The 17785-nt window shown below is 38.5% G+C and overlaps 1 protein-coding gene across 2 annotated transcripts in view; it reads left to right on the top strand.

Annotated features, from left to right (window-relative positions):
* Positions 1–17785, top strand: part of cep290 (centrosomal protein 290) — a 171445-nt gene that overhangs the window by 12456 nt on the left and 141204 nt on the right. The window contains exons 6-14 of one of the 2 annotated variants that reach the window (XM_072268142.1): positions 726–869; positions 1237–1290; positions 1671–1823; positions 2119–2301; positions 5313–5402; positions 5498–5620; positions 11096–11219; positions 12268–12440; positions 16296–16458. In XM_072268142.1, the coding sequence (XP_072124243.1) occupies positions 726–869; positions 1237–1290; positions 1671–1823; positions 2119–2301; positions 5313–5402; positions 5498–5620; positions 11096–11219; positions 12268–12440; positions 16296–16458 (1207 nt within the window). Of the gene's footprint in view, positions 1–691; positions 870–1236; positions 1291–1670; positions 1824–2118; positions 2302–5312; positions 5403–5497; positions 5621–11095; positions 11220–12267; positions 12441–16295; positions 16459–17785 lie in introns of both variants that reach the window. The other variant, XM_072268143.1, reaches the window with a different exon arrangement.

Below are 17785 nucleotides of genomic sequence, written 5' to 3'. Positions count from 1 at the left end.
TCCTGAAGTTGCAACATAACACCCTAAGTTTTGAGTTCTGTACCCCAACCTATGATGGAATCTTGCTGTTTGCCCTTTTCTCTACTCTACCCACCTGCAATGCCTTATTTTCATGGACCTATAAACTTGAACACTAAGGTTCCTCTGTTTATCAACATTATGGTAGCATAGTGGTTAGAGTAACAGTATTGCAACCCCAACGACCTGGGATCGATTCCACTGCTGTCTGTAAGGAGTTTGTATGTTCCCCCCGTGACCACGTGAGTTTCCTCTAGGTGTTCCAGTTTCCTCCCACATTCCCATGACGTGGGTTAAAAGGGCAATTAGTCACATGGGTGTAATTGAGTGGCACGGGTTCACTAGGCAGAAAGGGCATGTTACCATACTGTATCTCTAAGTAAATAATAAATAAATAACAGAACAGACAAGAGAGAGACCAACAAAAAATTTACAAGGATGTCACCAGGTGGAGGGAGTTAATTTTAATGTTCAATTTGTTCTCTAAGTGAGAATGTTGTTTGGGAATGGATATATTTCTTTTGCAACAGAGTAAGATTTTGATGTTTTTGTAATTAATTGAAATATACAGGTATAGGTTCTTGTGTATGTGTGTTGATTTTAGTTACCGTGAAGTAACTTACAATCAGATTTTTTTTTCTCTGTCCCTTCCTTAAAATACTGGTGAATTCAGAGGGTGAGTAGTGTTCCATTTTTTTTTGGTCTAGATGGCTCAGGTGACTGCTGGAGGGCGTGATACCAGATTCCTGCGAGAAGAACTTCGCCAACTGGAAAATCAGCTGCAGTTTAAGGACCGTGAGGTTTCTGAAATGGAAAAGGAGCTGAACAAGGAAAAGAAACTCGTTGAGCAAGTAAGGAGTTTAGAACAGAAATAACTCTGGAAGTAAACAACTTGCGCATTCCTTTTCAATTAACTTTTTGTTAAATAATCCTTTTGGTTTATTTAATCAATAAAAGCTGTAAGGATTGATTGAATTGTATGGAATATATAGAATGGAAGCACACCAGTCAGCCAGATTTCATGATGTTTCATATCATCCTCCTGTGGGCCAACTGGCCTGTTCCTGTGCTATATTCTACAATTACACAAAGCACTGAAGGTATAGTTTCATAATGCAGTTTAGTTTTAATTATATTTTTAAATGTTATCTGTTTTGTTACTGCTTTAAAATTGTATATTTCTTGTTTGTGGCATTATATATTTTGCTTTTCTTTCAGGTGGGAATTCGGATCAAGGAAATAGAAAATGAAAACAACAAGCTAAGAAGGGAGGTCAGTGAATCTGATATCATTCAGGTTTGAATAAATGTTCAATAAAATTTAACTACTTAAAGCTTTATTTTAGTTTCTATTCATCTCCAGTCCTGCTTGGTTAATTTTATTTGCTGTCAAATATTTTCTCACTAAAATATTTATTCTTGTTCTTCAGTATCTTAGTCTTTTCTTTCTCCCATTCACATCATTCTCTTTACTTTGTCAAAGAAAAAAGGACTTAAAAGAAAGGTAAGAGAGCTTTACCCAACTGGAGCTAAGTAATCAATGATCTCCATCAATAGTGCATGTGCACTTGAATCATTTACTTAGTCTTCAGATTTTTTGGATTGTTTATTTGTTGGATCAATTCTGATTTTCTATTCCTTTTTTTTTTGCAGAATGACCAACTGCGCCAAGATGTTGTGGATTATCAGAAGCAAATTGATTCTCAGCGTGAGACTCTTCTTAACAGGAGGGGTGATGAATCGGACTACAGAACTCAACTTTCCAAGAAGAACATGGAGCTCGCACAGTATTTAGATGAAATTCAGGTACTTTAAATATTCTTTATATTTTACTACTAAGTACCTATCGGAATAAATATTGTTATTGCTCTTGTAAGGATTTTGTTTCCTCACATGTTCCAAAGATAAACAGTTAGAGTTAGTGAGTTCTGGGGTTACTTTTTTTGGCACTGGAAGCATAATGACAATTGGCGGGTTGCCCCAGCATAATCCTCGCTGATTTGATTTGATGCAACAAGAAATTTCACTGAATGTTTCAATGTACACGTGACAAATAAAACTAGTATCTTAATTAAATTATTTTCCTTCCAATGCTCTCTAGAATTTGTCTGAAGCCAATGAAAAGCTGGAGGCACAGAACAAAGAGATGCAGAGCAATCTGAAGGAGTCTGCGCAAGAGATGGAGCAGATGACTGATGAATACAACAGAATGAAGATGATTGTCCAGCAAACTGATAAGACCATGGATCAGTTCAAAAGGGAAAAGGAACAGCTGTTATTTCAGGCAAGGCTCTGTGTTAATTCCAATAACCAAATCTAACTGAATAATATGTGTCAGTAGTCTATAATGCCAGGGCACTTGAATTTGGAAATACACTAGAGTTCTTATCTGTGACTGATGTCATGCACTGATCTCTGCAACTTTCCATCTTCGTGGGGAATTTTAGACATGTCCAGTGTGGTAGGGAAGGAGATTGTATAGGGAGTGAGCCTGACCCACTGATCTCCAGAAAGAAAAGGTCCCTCAACACAAGATTACTTTACGTGGGAGTTTAGTTGGAGAGGTAGGAAAAGCAGTTAATCTGAGAAAGAAAAACTAACAGCATGAATTGGTGACTGAGACGTAAATTAAGGAAAAAATGTTCTTTTTACTAAATCCCAGTAGCATTGATTTAGCCTTGTTTCTATTTTTACCTCTCATTCCAAAATCAAAAGTTAATATTTGATAAGAGCAAATTTAACTTCAAATAGTTTAGGACAGTTTTGATGATTATAGTTAAACAATGCAAAAATGCATAATACAAGAGAAAAAGAGGAATTTCTTTCTCCAGAGGCTGATGAATCTGTGAAATTTATAGCCATAGAGGGCTGTGGGGCCCATTTATTAATTGTAGTTAAGGCTGAGATTGACAGATTCTTGATTTGTAAGAGGGTTAAGAGTCACAGGGAGGAAGAGGAGGAGTGGGAATAGGGTTGAGAAAGATCAGCCATGATAGAATGATGGAGTAGAATCAATGGGCTGAACTGCCTTGCTCTTCTGGTCTTAAAGGAATGTGTTCTTATCAGTTAATGATCTTAAAAGAGAGTGTCCTTATTTCCTTATGGATCCAGCTTAAAATGTTAAAGAATTACTGTTAGGTTGGTGTGCCAAGATAAGAAATATCGTTTGGCTTCTGTTAAACCAGGGAAGAGGAGCGTCGTCCATAATTTGTTAAAGCTTATACTGGTATTTACTCATAGAAATGGAAATATGGTAAACATAAGAGGTTCTGCAGATGCTTGAAATCTTGAGCAACACACAAAATGCTGAAGGAACTCAGCAATTCAGGCAGCATTAATGGAGGAGAATAAATAGTACACAATTAAGCCACGAACTTTATCAGGACTGGGAAGGAAGGGGGCTAAACCAGAATAAGAAGGTGGAAGGAGGAGTTGGAGTACAAGCTGTTGGGTGATGGTTGAGACCAGGTGAGGGGGGAGATGAGTGGGTGGGTGAAGTGGGGGATGAGGTAAGTAGCCAGGAGATAATAGGTGGAAGAGGTATTGCTGAGTTCCTCCGGTATCTTGTGTGTGTTACTGTAAATAAAATGGAATCACCGATGCAGAAGTGATGGAGCATATCAATGATGTGGATTTTTAAGCTTTTGTTAATCGTTAGACTGGGTCTGTAATGTTCAATTATTATCTCAAAATAATACTTTCTAAACATAGCAATTTTGTGGCTGCATGATTACCAGAGCCATTATATGACCCACTGACATATACAGTCAGGCTAAATAATAACAGAAATTGAGTTACTTTGAAGAATTAAACAACTTCAAAATAAGTTGACCCTTATAATTATTTGAAGCAACTTGGACAGAAGTTTCTCGAAAAACCATTAGAGTCTGCAAAGACTCTTTTCTTAAATAATTTTTTTCATGTGTAGGATTAATATTACTACTTTCCATCTATCATGTAACTATCTTGGCCTGAATATAGTGGTCAAACATCATTTGCTCTTCTTGGATCGACTTGCCATGTAATTGGGTAGAGCAGGCCAGTTGCTATATGACAAATTTGAAAGAAATAAATGTTAGTTTATAGTCCATTTGAGGAAGATGCTTGTATGGTTTGCATATGCTAAATGTGTGATAAGTATATCGAATTATGATTCTAAAATTTGGTTCCAATGACTTCATACTACATTATATGGGAAGTTTAATGTGACTGGAGGCTAATTTCTTCCCCTGTGGTCTGCTTGTGGTCATTCTTTAGGCCACAAACAAATGTTCGGAGAAATTCCAAATCTGTATATTTTTTAAAAATTAATAACTTTGAGATAGTGAATCTAAGCTCATACTTTGATATTTAGAAGGTTTTCAGATTGAGAGATTTAGAAATGTGTACGATAAATTTGAATCAGGTGTCATAAACAGTCATCAGCTAAAGGAGCAAGGCACTACATATGTTTGAGAGTTGGTGTTTGTTTTTAATGAACATTGAACAAAACAGTAGAGCACAATACAGATCCTTCGGGCAACAATGTTGTGCTGACCTCTTAACCTACTGTAACATCACTCATACCCTTCCCTCCCATATAACCCTCCATTTTTTTTCTTTCATCCTAGTGCCTATCTAAGAATCTTTTAAATATCCCTAATATATCTGCCTCTACTACAGCTCTAGCAGCGTGTTCCACACATCCACCACTCTCTCTTTAATATATATATTTTTTAAACTGCCTCTGTATTCCCGCCCCCCCCCCCCATGCTTCTCCCCAGTCACTTTAAAATCATACCCCTTCATATTAGGGAAAAAAAATCTCTGGCTGTACACTCTATCTATGCTTCTTGTCATCTTGTACACCTCTATCAGGTCACCTCTCATCCTTGTCCCCAAAGAGAAAAGCCCTGACTCAACCTATCCTCATAAAACATAATCTCTAATCCTGGTAAATCTCCTCTGCACCCTCTAAAACTTCCTCTAGTGAAGCGATCAGAATTGAACACAATATTTCAAGTCTGGTCAGCCAGAGTTTTATAAACCTTGTGCGTCTTTAACACAATGCACTGACTAATGAACATGCATGCCATGCCATACCATACTAGGCCAACATACCATACACCTCCTTAACCACCCCATCCATCAAAGAAAACTGTTGGGAGGGGCAATCACTGAGTCAGTCATTGAGTCTTGTGCTTGGAGATACTTATTTTCAGCTGACTTACAATTAAGAGAAAAGCCATCTTCATCTTGAGCACACCTTTGTGAAGTTTAACTGTTTCTGCCAGCAATGTCATACTATCATTTCAGGTACAAGATCTTACTGACCGGCTCCGAGCAGTAACAGAAGAGGAGGATCCTGTAATGATGGCAGTAAACACAAAAATTGAGGAGTGGAAGGTAAATTGTATACCCTACTCAGGAATGTTTTATTTGTTACTACTGTTTAAAACTTAAATTATAATTTTTACGATTGTTGTTAAACACTCTTTCAGAAAGTGTTATTTGCCAAGGATAATGAAATCAGAGAATATCAGGAGAAGCTGCAAGATCTCCGATCTAAACTTATATTTGCTGAGTTAGACAGTGACAAGAACAGCGTCATTAATCTGCAACAGGTAAAAGAGCCGGACAGATTGGAATTTCCTCTTGAAGTTTTAGAGTTTTGATTTTTTTTTTGTGTCATGCTTTGTTTCTTGCCAGATTCATTTTGCATCTGTTATAACTAAATAGTTGTCACAACCTCTTGTATTCATCCTTTCCCATTGCTTTCCATTTATCATGATCATCATTAGGCCATAGAAGAACTATTAATTGTAAGTATTCCGCTTTAATGTTCATTATAAAGTTGCTTTACTAACTTTGCGTTATTTTATATTTTCTTTCACTGCCTTTCTTTCCAAGAGAATCTCGTCACTCAGCCTAACAGGAGTTTTCTGATCATCTTGTACCTTGCACAAATTCCAGTAAAGGTTACTGGCATTGAAATTAGTTATGACGATTCTGCCTTTGATAATTTGAAATGTTATTTAAGAAGATACATTAAACTTCAAACAAAAACACCCTTTTTGTTTGCTGAAATTGGAATCTGAATTGGTTTATTATTGTCTTATTTACCGAGGTATGGTACAGTTTGTCTTGCATACTGTTCATACAAAAGAGGTTAGGATTGTATTGTTACTTACATACTTTGCCAATAAAAAGAACCTTTGATTTTAGCCCCTGGAGCCTAGGAGAATGAGGGTAGATTTGATGTTGTTCAGTCGTTAAGTCAAGTCTGACTCTTCATAACCTCACGGACTCCTGCACAGCAAACCTTCTTGTTGGAAACTGCCTCCAGATTTGATGGAGGTATGCAAAATGATGAGTATCGATAGAGTAAATGCAATCAGGCTTTTTCCACTGAGGTTGGCTGAGACTAGAACTAGTTAAGTGTGAAAGGTAAAACATTTAAGGGGGACATGAGGGGGAACAACTTCACTCAGGGTGTTAAAGTGTGGAATGATTTGCCAGTGGAGGTGCTGGATGCAGGCTCTCTCTCAACATTTAAGAGGTTTGGATAGGTACATGAGTGGGAGTGATATGGAAGGCTATGGTTCAGGTGTGGGTTGATGAGGCTTGGCGGAATAACGGTTCGGCAGGGCCTAGCTAGGATGAAGGCGTGTTTCTGTGTAATAGTGCTCTAGGACTATAAATTGCTTACACAGTGCATTGAGATATACAAGGGAAACAATTACAGAAGGCAGAATGAAGTGTAACAGCTACAGAGGAAGTGTAATGCAAGTAGCTAGTAAGTTGCAAGGTCATAACAAATTAGATTGTGAAGTAAAGAGTCCATCTTATCATTTTAGGGAACCATTCAATAGTTTTGTAAGAGCAGGGTGGAAGCTGTCCTTGAGCCTAGGGGCATGGTACTTTTCAAGTTTTCATCTTCCGCCGATGGGAGAGCAGAGAAGAGAGAACGTCTGGAGTGAGTGGGCTCCTTAATTGTGCTGGCTGCTTTACTGAAGCAGTAAGAAGTTTAGGCAGAGCCCGTGGAGGGGAGACTGGGTTCCATGAAGCTTTGGTTATTTTACTTGAGGTCCATTTTAAATATTTTTTCAAATATTCTCTCAAATGAGGAAGAATGCATCAGTTTGCCCTTTTATAAAATTAAAAAGAAATTTCATAGTTTTTGCAACACACATCAAAGTTGCTGGTGAACGCAGCAGGCCAGGCAGCATCTCTAGGAAGAGGTACAGTCGACGTTTCAGGCCGAGACCCTTCGTCAGGACTAACTGAAGGAAGAGTGAGTAAGAGATTTGAAAGTTGGAGGGGGAGGGGGAGATCCAAAATGATAGGCAAGTCTGAGTCAAAATGTGGTTGAAAAGTTGAAGAGCCGAAGAAATTACAGATGGGGAGCAGTGAGAGATGGTTGCGTTTCATAGTTTTTGATTGCTACCAAATTTATTTTAGTATTATGTCATAGATTTAAATCAAAGAGGTACATATCCATGTTTAGCAAATTATAGTACTCAAACTGGTACTCAGTTGGCCAAGCAGAGCATATCCAGCATTTTCTGTCTTTTTTTTTAGATTATTGGCATCTACAGTTTTATTTTAAACACATGCATTCGACACTATTTCAAAACTTTTCGCTCTAAATACAGTGTAGTATCTAATGGCCATGCACATGCACACAACTGATGCTTGTTAAAAACTGTTTGGCAGCAGTCTCCAGTCCCAATTAAGTGGCATAGCATCCCAAATAAACAAAGAGAATCCTGGGTATTTTCTTGATTAATTTTTGTTCTTTAGGAGCTGTCCCAATTAACTGGAAGCCACTGTATTTTGGAATCATAGAGTTATGCAGCACAGAAACAGGACTTGGTCCTTACTGGTGCCATTCCAGCCAAGATGCTCCATCCAAACTGGATCTATTAGCCAACATTTGGCTTGCAGGCATCTAAACCTTTCCAATCACTTTCAAGGTCTCTACAATTCATGCTTTCAGTATTTTGTTTTATTGCTTATTCATTTATTTTTTTTGTATTTGCAGTTTGTCTTTTGCATATTGGTTGATTTGTCAGTCTTTTTAGTTTCGTATTCCATTGTATTTCTTTGTGAATGTCTGCAAGAAAATTAATCTCATGGAGCAGATATGTACTTTAATAATAAATTTATTTTGAACTTTGAATCCATGTACCTGGTCCAAAAGTCTTATAAAAGTTGTTATTGTACCAGCCTTGACCCTTCCTCTGACCACTACTTGTACATACATATCACCCTTTCAAATCAGAATCGGGTTTATTATCACCTGCATGTGATGTGAAATTTGTTAACTTAGCAGCAGCAGTTCAATGTAATACATGATATAGAAGAGAAAAAAAATATAATAATAATAAATAAATCAATTACAGTATACATATATTGAATAGCTTAAAAAATGTGCAAAAAAAAACAGAAACACTGTATATTTTTAAAAAAGGTAAGGTGGTGTCCAAGGGTTCAAAGTCCATTTAGGAATTGGATGGCAGAGGGGAAGAAGCTGTTCTTGAATCACTGAGTGTGTGCCTTCAGGCTTCTGTACCTCCTACCTGATGGCAACAGTGAGAAAAGAGCATGACCTGGGTGCTGGAGGTCCTTAATAATGGATGCTGCCTTTCTGAGACACCACTCTCTAAAGATGTCCTGGGTACTTTGTAAGCTAATACCCAAGATGGAGCTAACTAGATTTACAACCTTCTTTCGGTCCTGTGCAGTAGCCCCCCCCCCCACCCCCCCCTTACAAGTCAGTGATGCAGCCTGTCAGAATGCTCTCCACGGTACATCTTTAGAAGTTTTTGAGTGTATTTGTTACATGCCAAACCTCTTCAAACTCCTAATGAAATATAGCCGCTGTCTTGCCTTCTTTATAACTACATCGATATGTTGGGACCAGGTTAGATCCTCAGAGATCTTGACAAACAGGAACTTGAAACTGCTCACTCTCTCCACTTCTGATCTCTATGAGGATTGGTATGTGTTCCTTCGTCTTACCCTTCCTGAAGTCCACAATCAGCTCTTTCGTCTTACTGACATTGAATGCCAGGTTGTTGCTGCGGCACCACTCCACTAGTTGGCATAGCTCACACCTGTACGCCCTCTCGTCACCACTTGAGATTCTACCAACAGTGGTTGTATCACCAGCAAATTTATAGATGGTATTTGAGCTATGCCTAGCCACACAGTCATGTGTATATAGAGAGTAGAGCAGTGGGCTAAAGCTAAACACACACCCGAGGTGCGCCAGTGTTGATCATCAGCAAGGAGGATATGTTATCACCAATCCACAGAGATTGTGGTCTTCCGGTTAGGAAGTCGAGGATCCAATTGCAGAGGGAGGTACAGAGGCCCAGGTTCTGCAACTTCTCAATCAGGATTGTGGGAATGATGGTTTAAATGCTGAGCTATAGTTGATGACAGCATTCTGACGTAGGCGTTGTGTTGTCTAGGTGGTCTAAAGCCGTGTGGAGAGCCATTGCGATTGCATCTGCCGTTAAGCTATTGTGGTGATAGGCAAATTGCAATGGGTCCAGGTCCTTGCTGAGGCAGGAGTTCAGCCTAGTCATAACCAAACCGTCAAAGCATTTCATCACTGTAGATATGAGCGCTACTGGGCGATAATCATTAAGGCAGCTCACATTTTTCTTCTTAGGCACTGGTATAATTGTTGTCTTTTTGAAGCAAATGGGAACTTCTGCCCGTAGCAGTAAGAGGTTGAAAATGTCCTTGAATACTCCTGCTGGTTGGTTGCCACAGGTTTTCAGAGCCTTACCGGGTACTCCATCAGGACCTTCCATTTCCAAGGGTTCACTCTCTTTAAAGACAGCCTGACATCGGCCTCTGAAACAGAGATCACAGGGTCATTCGGTGTAGCAGGGATCTTCACAGCTGTAGTTGAATTCTCCCTTTCAAAGCGGGCGTAGAAGGCATTGAGTTCATCTGGTAGTGAAGCATCACTGCCATTCATACTATTGGATTTCACTTTATGTAAAAACAACTAGTTAAAAAAGCTGCCCTTCGGGCTCCTGTTAAATCTTTCTCATCTTACCTTAAATCTACGGCTGCAAGTTCTTTATTTCCCAACCCTCTGAAAAATACTGTGTGTGTTCACCCTCCGTAAGCCCCTTATGATTTTACACAGTTCTATAAGACCACTTCTCCTATCTCCTACAGTCCAAGAAATAAATTTCTAGCCTGTGCAATTTCTCCCTGTGGGCTCAATCCCTCAAGTCCTTGTGAATCTTTTCTGCACACTTTTCAGTTTAATGGCATCTTTCCTATAGCAGGACAGTCAAAACTGAACACAACACTAAGTTCGGCCTCACCAGCATCCTGTCATCATGACACCCCGCCCCCCCCCCACCCCATGCCGACACTTAATGCTCAAGTTTTGGAGACAGAATATTTGAGAGAGGATAAAGACCATTGGCAAATAAACATCATGCACTGAGCTTTGTAAATGTTCAAAGGTTAATTTATAATCAAAGTATACAAGTCTGAAATTATTCTTCTCCAGATAACCACAAAACTAAGAGAGAAAAGAATGGCACCATGATCATCAACCCCCAAATCCCCCCCTCCTCCCTCCCCACACAAAATAATGGAACAATAACAGAACAGGCTCATCAACCCCCAAGTCCCCTTCCCCCACACACAAAAATGAGAAAGATCGGGGAAAAACACAATATAAAAAAACTATAAGACTCTTGCTTCTGTTAATGCTTAGATTAGATTTCTCATTTGTTATTATTACTATTTATTTTTAAAAGGTCTGCTTTTAAGGCACAGTAATGTAGCTGTTGGCATAGCATTATTATAGTGGCAGGGACCTGGGTTCATTTCCACCTTTGTCTGTAAGAAGTTTGTACATTCTCCTTGCGACCTTGTGGGTTTCCTCCGTGTAGTATTGTTTCCGTCCACATTTAAAAGGCAGGCATATGGGTTAGCAGGATAATTGGTCACATGGATGTAATTGGGCAGCACAAGTTTGTGGGCCAGAAGGGCCTGTTACCATGCTGTATATCTAAATAAATAAGAAGTGAATACAAGTTTTCTTTTTCTTTTTGCAGATTCTGCAAGAGCGAGACAACCAAGTTAAGGTTTTGTTGGAGCAAATAGAACAGTACACCAATGAGATGAATACAAATGCTCAAATCATCGAAGATTTAAAATTGCAGCTCGAGAAGGAATCAAGTACTTGTTATTTTGTATATATATTATGAAGCAAGTAAATGATATGAATGTATACAAAACATCCTAAATGACTGAAGCTGTTGAAATATTATGGTGAGATTGAAAATGAAGGAGGTAAATGGCCAAATTTATTAAAAACGGCATTATAGGTGAAGTAGTAGGACATTACCAGAGGAATTAGTGGATCTTAAGGAAGAGGTACTGGTAGATGATTGGTTTGGTCTAAGGACCCTGAGGGAAATTGAGGAAATAGAGGAGGCTATTTAAAAAAACATATTCAGTTGAATGTGGAAGTGTGTTTGTTAGTGTCCTTTATAGCAGCTACATTCAAAAGCAAAGGTAGCCATCTGGGGTTGATTTTCCCACAGTTGTTTAGCAACTTCTGGAACCTTCAGGTAAAAAAGAAATTAATAACTGGCTGAGTTTAAAAAGAAGTGAAATGTAAATCTGGAAAGTAAACTCCAATGGACTTTGAAATTAGTGAATGGTGGCTCTGGTGGAAATCTATTTTCAGAAAACGGGTTACAAGAAGGTTAAGGATTGGGGAGAAAATAACAAATTAGACAGCAACTTGTAAACACAACGGATTCTGCAAATGCTGCAAATCCAGAACAACAAACACAGAATGCTGGAAGATCTCAGCAGCATCTATGGAGAGAAATAGATGGTCAACATTTTGGGAAATTGATGTTCATAATGTCAGATTGGATGCTACCCAGCTGGGAAAAGAGGTGTTGCTCCTCCAACCTGAGAATGGCCTCAATGTGGCAGTAGAGGAGGCCATAACTGACAGAAAAATGGTTATGTACCAGGAAAATTGAGGAGTAATTAAGAGCAGCATCTTAGCAGAGGGAAGTTATGGAACTATTTTTGTTTCTTAAGTACATCAATTATTTGGAAATTTTGAAGCTGGGTGATGCATAACAAAAAAGGGATTTGAGAGTTTGGCTTTGAATTACTGTAGACATTTACACAATCTAAATGTAAAGTAACTTAGTAGTAGGTGTGGATCAGTTTGGCACTGTAACACAATTCTGGCTTCTTCAAGGTTTTCCAGCACTTAATCAGCAATCCAGAATCGGAGCACTACAGGAGAAGCTACGGGCATCGGAGAAAACAGCCATTGAAGCACAACGAATTGCAGAGGTTGCAGAGAAAGATGCAAAAGAAAAAGACAAGGAACTGGGGGAATCACTAATTCGTTTGAGGGCTTATGAATCTGTAAGTGATCATTTTTTTTAAGAACATGAAGAACATAAATAGGAGCAGGAGTAGGCCATCCGGCCCATCGGGCCTGCCCCATCATTCAATAAGATCATGGCTGATCTGTCCGTAAACTCAGCTCCATCTACCTGCCTTTTCTCCATAGCCCTTAATTCACTTACTATGTAAAAAACTATCTGTTTCTTAAATATATTTAGTGAAGAAGTCTCAACTGCTTCCCTGGGCAGAGAATTCCACAGATTCACCACTCTCTGGGAAAAATAGTTTCTCCTCATCTCTGTCCTAAATCTTCTCCCCTGAATCTTGAGGCAATGTCCCCTAGTTCTAGTCTCACCTACCAATGAAAACAACTTTCCTAATTCTATCTTATTTATCCCTTTCAAAATTTTGTATCTTTCTATAAGATCCCCTCTCGTTCTTCTGAACTCCAGAGAGTATGGTTCCAGGCGACTCAATCTCTCCTCATAGGTTAACCCCTTCATCTCTGGCTTCAACCTGGTGAACCTCCTCTGCACTGTATGCGACATTCACCTGTTCCCCTCTATCCACAACACTCATTATGTCCTCAAAGAACTCCAGTAAGTTTGTCAAACAGGACCTGCCCTTTCTGAATCCATGCTGCGTTTGTCTAATGGAACCACTTTTTGTTTTAATTTCACAGCTAAAATATTCAGTTAACTTCCCTATAAGGAAAAAATCACTAATTCTGAGTTTTCAGGGTGAGGTGAGAGCGAAATGGGTTAGAGATGGTGTCCAATCTTTTTCTTTCCCTTATCTGAGTCAAAATTGCTGCCAAAAATTATCTACAATAGTCACATTGTCACTTTCTGTATTTGTATTATTGACAGTTTTACTTAACCAGTCCTCCAGTCTTCGAATATCCAGTAAAACAATGGCAGAAATTCCTTCAGCAAATATTGTGATGTCTTAAATCCCTGGCAGGAGCTACTCTGTAGCAGTGGATGCCATATCTCCTTCTGACAACTGATCTACAATACTGATGGCCTTACTTGTCTGTGCTCCTCTCTGCAAACCATACTGCCTTTTAGACCATCTTTTGTCATCTCATAACATTGCCCAATTCTAGTTTATCTTGGCTCATCTGCTCCTGAAACCCTCATCCTTGTTTTTGTTAGTTCCAGATTTGATAATCCTAATGCATGCCTGGCTGGCCGACATCTATTTGCTCTCTGTTAGGCTGAAATCATCCAAAATCCTGTTGTTTATATTTCATTCCCCACCAAGTCCCATTCACCACCACCACTGTGCTTACTTGCCTTTACTATATTTTATAGGAACACAAGAAAGTAAGAACAGGAGGAGGCTACCTGGACCCTTAAGCCTGCCCTGCTGTTGATGACCTGAACTTCTGTGCCAGTTCACCGTAGTCTTCAGCTCCCTAATGTTTCAAAAGTTGTCTACCCTTCCCTTGAGAACTTCGAAAGATAAGGGTTCTAGGGATGAGAATTCCAAATTTATATCGTCTGTGTTTTAAATGACCAGCCCCTTATCTTGTAACTATGTCTAATTGTTCAAGACTCTCCCAGCAGTGAAAATAAATCCTAGTTATAGGTCACAGACCCAAAACATATACTATTCGTATTTCCCCTAATGTTGCTTGATCTGCCAAACTTTTTTCCAGCATTTCCTGTTTTTATTTGACATTTCCAACATGTGTGTTTGTTTTTTTTTTATCTTCCAGTTGAGCTCTGATTCTGTTCAGAATTATTTCTTCTTGTTTCTAAATCCTTTTCATGATTTTACCGCTTTGTAATCTTCTCCAGTCTTGGTATTCACTATCAAAACTTCTCTGCTTGTCAACTGCTCTCTTCTCCTTATGTTCCTGAGAACCTACCTCTTTGAGCAAACTTTTTGTTGTCAATGTTAATATTGTTTTATTTAGTTGATTATCATTATTATTTAATAATACTCCAGTGAAATACATTACTGAGTTAAAAGTGATATGTAAATGAGTGATGTATATCATCAGGAAAAATGCATAAAATCTATTGTTATGAAAATGACTACCTAACCTTGTACTCACAGGACTTTCGAACAAATGTATTGTTTTTGCCTTGTTTTCCTAATTCTTTTTTTTAAATTGCATAACAGTGAATATTTTTGAAACAGTGTGCTTCATAAAGAAGTAAAATAAGTCATTAGTTTCTCATTTATAAATATAAGCTAGGGAACTCTTTTCCTTAATTTTTCATCAAACCTTCTATCTTTACTTAATCAAAAGACTTGATGTATTTTAAATAATCATGGTGTATTTTTTTAAATTTGGCTTGATAAAGTTATCTTTACTCATTGAGAGCTGTCAGAAGATTATGGATTTAAATTCTACTATCTAGGTTTGAGCACATAATCTAGATGGTCCATTGGAGCACTGAGAAAAGTGCCATACCTTTGGAAGTGTACCTTCTAGCCCTATTAATTCAGTCTATAAGATAGCATAGCACTATTCTATAAAGAACAGGAACCTTTTATGGCAAAAATTTTTATCTAACACAATTCCATTTAAAAAAAAGACTTTGTGTCCATTCTCTCATTTTTGCAAATATACCATATATCAGCAATTGAATGATTGGTCATTAGTTCCTGCATCAAACAGTGTTAAAACAACTATGCAACATTTAAACAATGTACAGTCATAGAATAGTGCAGTATAGAAATAGACCCTTCGGTACCTCTAGTCTGTGTCAATCTGGCCTGCTGCCTTCTCCCATTTACCTGCTCCTGGACAACTCCATACCCCTCTCATCCATATACTTATCCGAGCTTCTCTTAAATGTTACAGTTGAACTCGTATTTACCACTTCCTGTGGCAGCTTGTTCCACACTGTCACCACCCTGTGAGTGATGAAGACCATTGTACCTAAACTAGTTCTTTGAAAGAACAATCTAATCAACTGCATTCTCTTGCTCTTTCATCAATATCTTTTATTTTCATTTCCTATTAAAATTTGTCAGGCACTATTGAATCATCTTTTATTCAGAGGGTACCAATTTATAAAAGTATGTCATTTTGTTACCATTCCTCCTTCTAAAGTAAATAGTTTGCCCTTAATGAATCAAAATTCTTCAGAATCTTTTAACGCTTCTTTTAAAATTTACCATGACCCCTCCCTTCCATAGACAGCAATCCCAGATCTTTGTATCTTTATAGATGGTGCTGGGATTTGAGCACCTGAGTTATAGGGAAAGGTTAAATAGGTTAAGACTTTATTTCCTGGAGTGTAGAAAATGAAGGAAGATTTGATAGATGAAAGGTATAGGTATAATAAATGCAAGCAGGCTTTTTCCATTGAGATTGGGTGAGACTAGAAATGGTGGACGTTGGTCAAGGGTGAAAGGTGAAATATTTAAGGGAAACCTGAGGGAAGACTTTTTCACTCAGAGGGTGGTAAGAGTGTGGATCGAGCTGCCAGAGGAAGTGGTGGATGTGGGTTCGATTACAACATTTAGGTAAGTCTGGATAAGTATGTAGATTGGAGGAATATGGAAGGCTTTGTTCCAGGTGTAGGTCAATGGGACTAGGCAGAATAACAGTTTTGCACTGACTAAATGGGCCAAAGGGCCTATTTCTGCGCTGTAGCTCTATGACTTGCATTAATGAAATATCATTTTTGCAAATCCTTTCTGCTCTTTTTGAGGCAGTTTTGGTTTTTAGAGATCAAATGGACATTGTGAGAAATAACATGGGACAGAGGGTAGGTTTTACAGGGTTTCTTTCACTATTCATTGAGATCATAGCTTATTTGTGTCTTAACTCCAATAATATACAGCCACATCTGATTATCATAGAGCAAAAAGAAACAATTAACACTGTTGACTCTCATCCTGTACTAGGGTATATATGGATTGGAAAATGCCGTTGCTGAAATAAAAGAATGCAAGAACAATATCAGAATTCGAGATCGTCAAATTGAAGCAATGACCAAAGACATCAATATGCTTGAATTGAAGATAAATGATCTTTTGGATGAAAACGAGAGCATGCGAGAACAGTTAGGTACATAAGCATATCAGAGCTCTAACTCTCAGTGCAGTGCAGCCCTAGATTAGCTTGAAGTTATTATCATCAGTAGCTCAGATTAACATTTACCAATGTTTTCCTATGATGGAGGATTAGTGTTGCTTGAAGCATTCCACATTTTTATTCTTGTTAGTCATTTGATGGAAATTGTAGGTGTTATTAATTGCTTTTGCCACCTGATTTGCAAAACATAACTGGCACGAAACGGAAAGACTGCTCATTCAACTAGTAATGCCCATTTAACACTTGATAATGCACTTGGAGTCAGATTCAGATTCATTATTTATCACATTGAAGTATGCAGTGAAATGCTTTGTTCGCGTTAACAACCAACATAACTCAACATTCAGATTCGGATTTATTTATCAAATGTACATCAAAGCGTGCAGTGAAATGTGTCATTTGCACTAACGACTGACACATCAATGGATGTGTTGGAGACGGCAGCAAGTGTCACTTCACTTTCGGTTGCCAACATAGCATGTCCACATAGCTCAGCAGAACACCACAAAACAGAATGTACCAAGTAACAAAGCAATAACAATGAAACACGTCCTGTTTCACCCACCAACTCATGCACATACACAGTCCTCTAACCCCAGGACAGTGGTGAAAGGAGAGTGAGAAGATGCGGGAAGAGTAGCTGTCTGCCATTCTCACTGACTCAATGAGTCTGTTTGTCATTCCCAGCTCTGCTTGGTTCTTCCCAGCCCTGATTGTGATAGTTCTGGAAAAGGAGTGGGGAAGAGAAGGCATCTGGAAATGCCCAGTTCCCACCCAGCAGAATGTGCCAGGTTCCTCACAGCCTTTCATCACCATCCATTCCCAATGTTCTCCCAAACACTGATTGTTAAAAACCCTCGGCATCTGCAACGTGTCTTCTTCTCGTTGCTACTATTAGCGAGGGGGTGCAAGAGACTGAAGACCCACACTCTATATTTTATGAACACCTTCTTCCCCTCTGCTATCATATTTCTGAACAGTCCATTTAATTCAATTGTATATTGCAAACCTTCAGTACACAAGTGTAAAGGCGCTAAGAACACTGCATCATTTTTCCTCTTTTGTGCTATTTAGTTTATTTTTTAATGTAACTTATTGTTCTGTCTTGCACTGTACTGCTGCCATCAAACAACAAATTTCATGACATATATCAGTGATAATAAACCTGATTCTGGTAAGTTGGGCATCTGTAACCAGGGGAGTGCCTATTTTGTCATTGTATTTCCTATACACAGGCACATATTTGTCAGAATATTTGATCATGATTTCAGTTCAGTTTTGAAAATTCTTATGCAACCTG

The sequence above is a fragment of the Mobula birostris genome, chromosome 9 (genome assembly GCF_030028105.1).
Source record: "Mobula birostris isolate sMobBir1 chromosome 9, sMobBir1.hap1, whole genome shotgun sequence".
Taxonomy (NCBI): domain Eukaryota; kingdom Metazoa; phylum Chordata; class Chondrichthyes; order Myliobatiformes; family Myliobatidae; genus Mobula; species Mobula birostris.
This window is presented reverse-complemented; position numbering and strand designations above follow the sequence as displayed.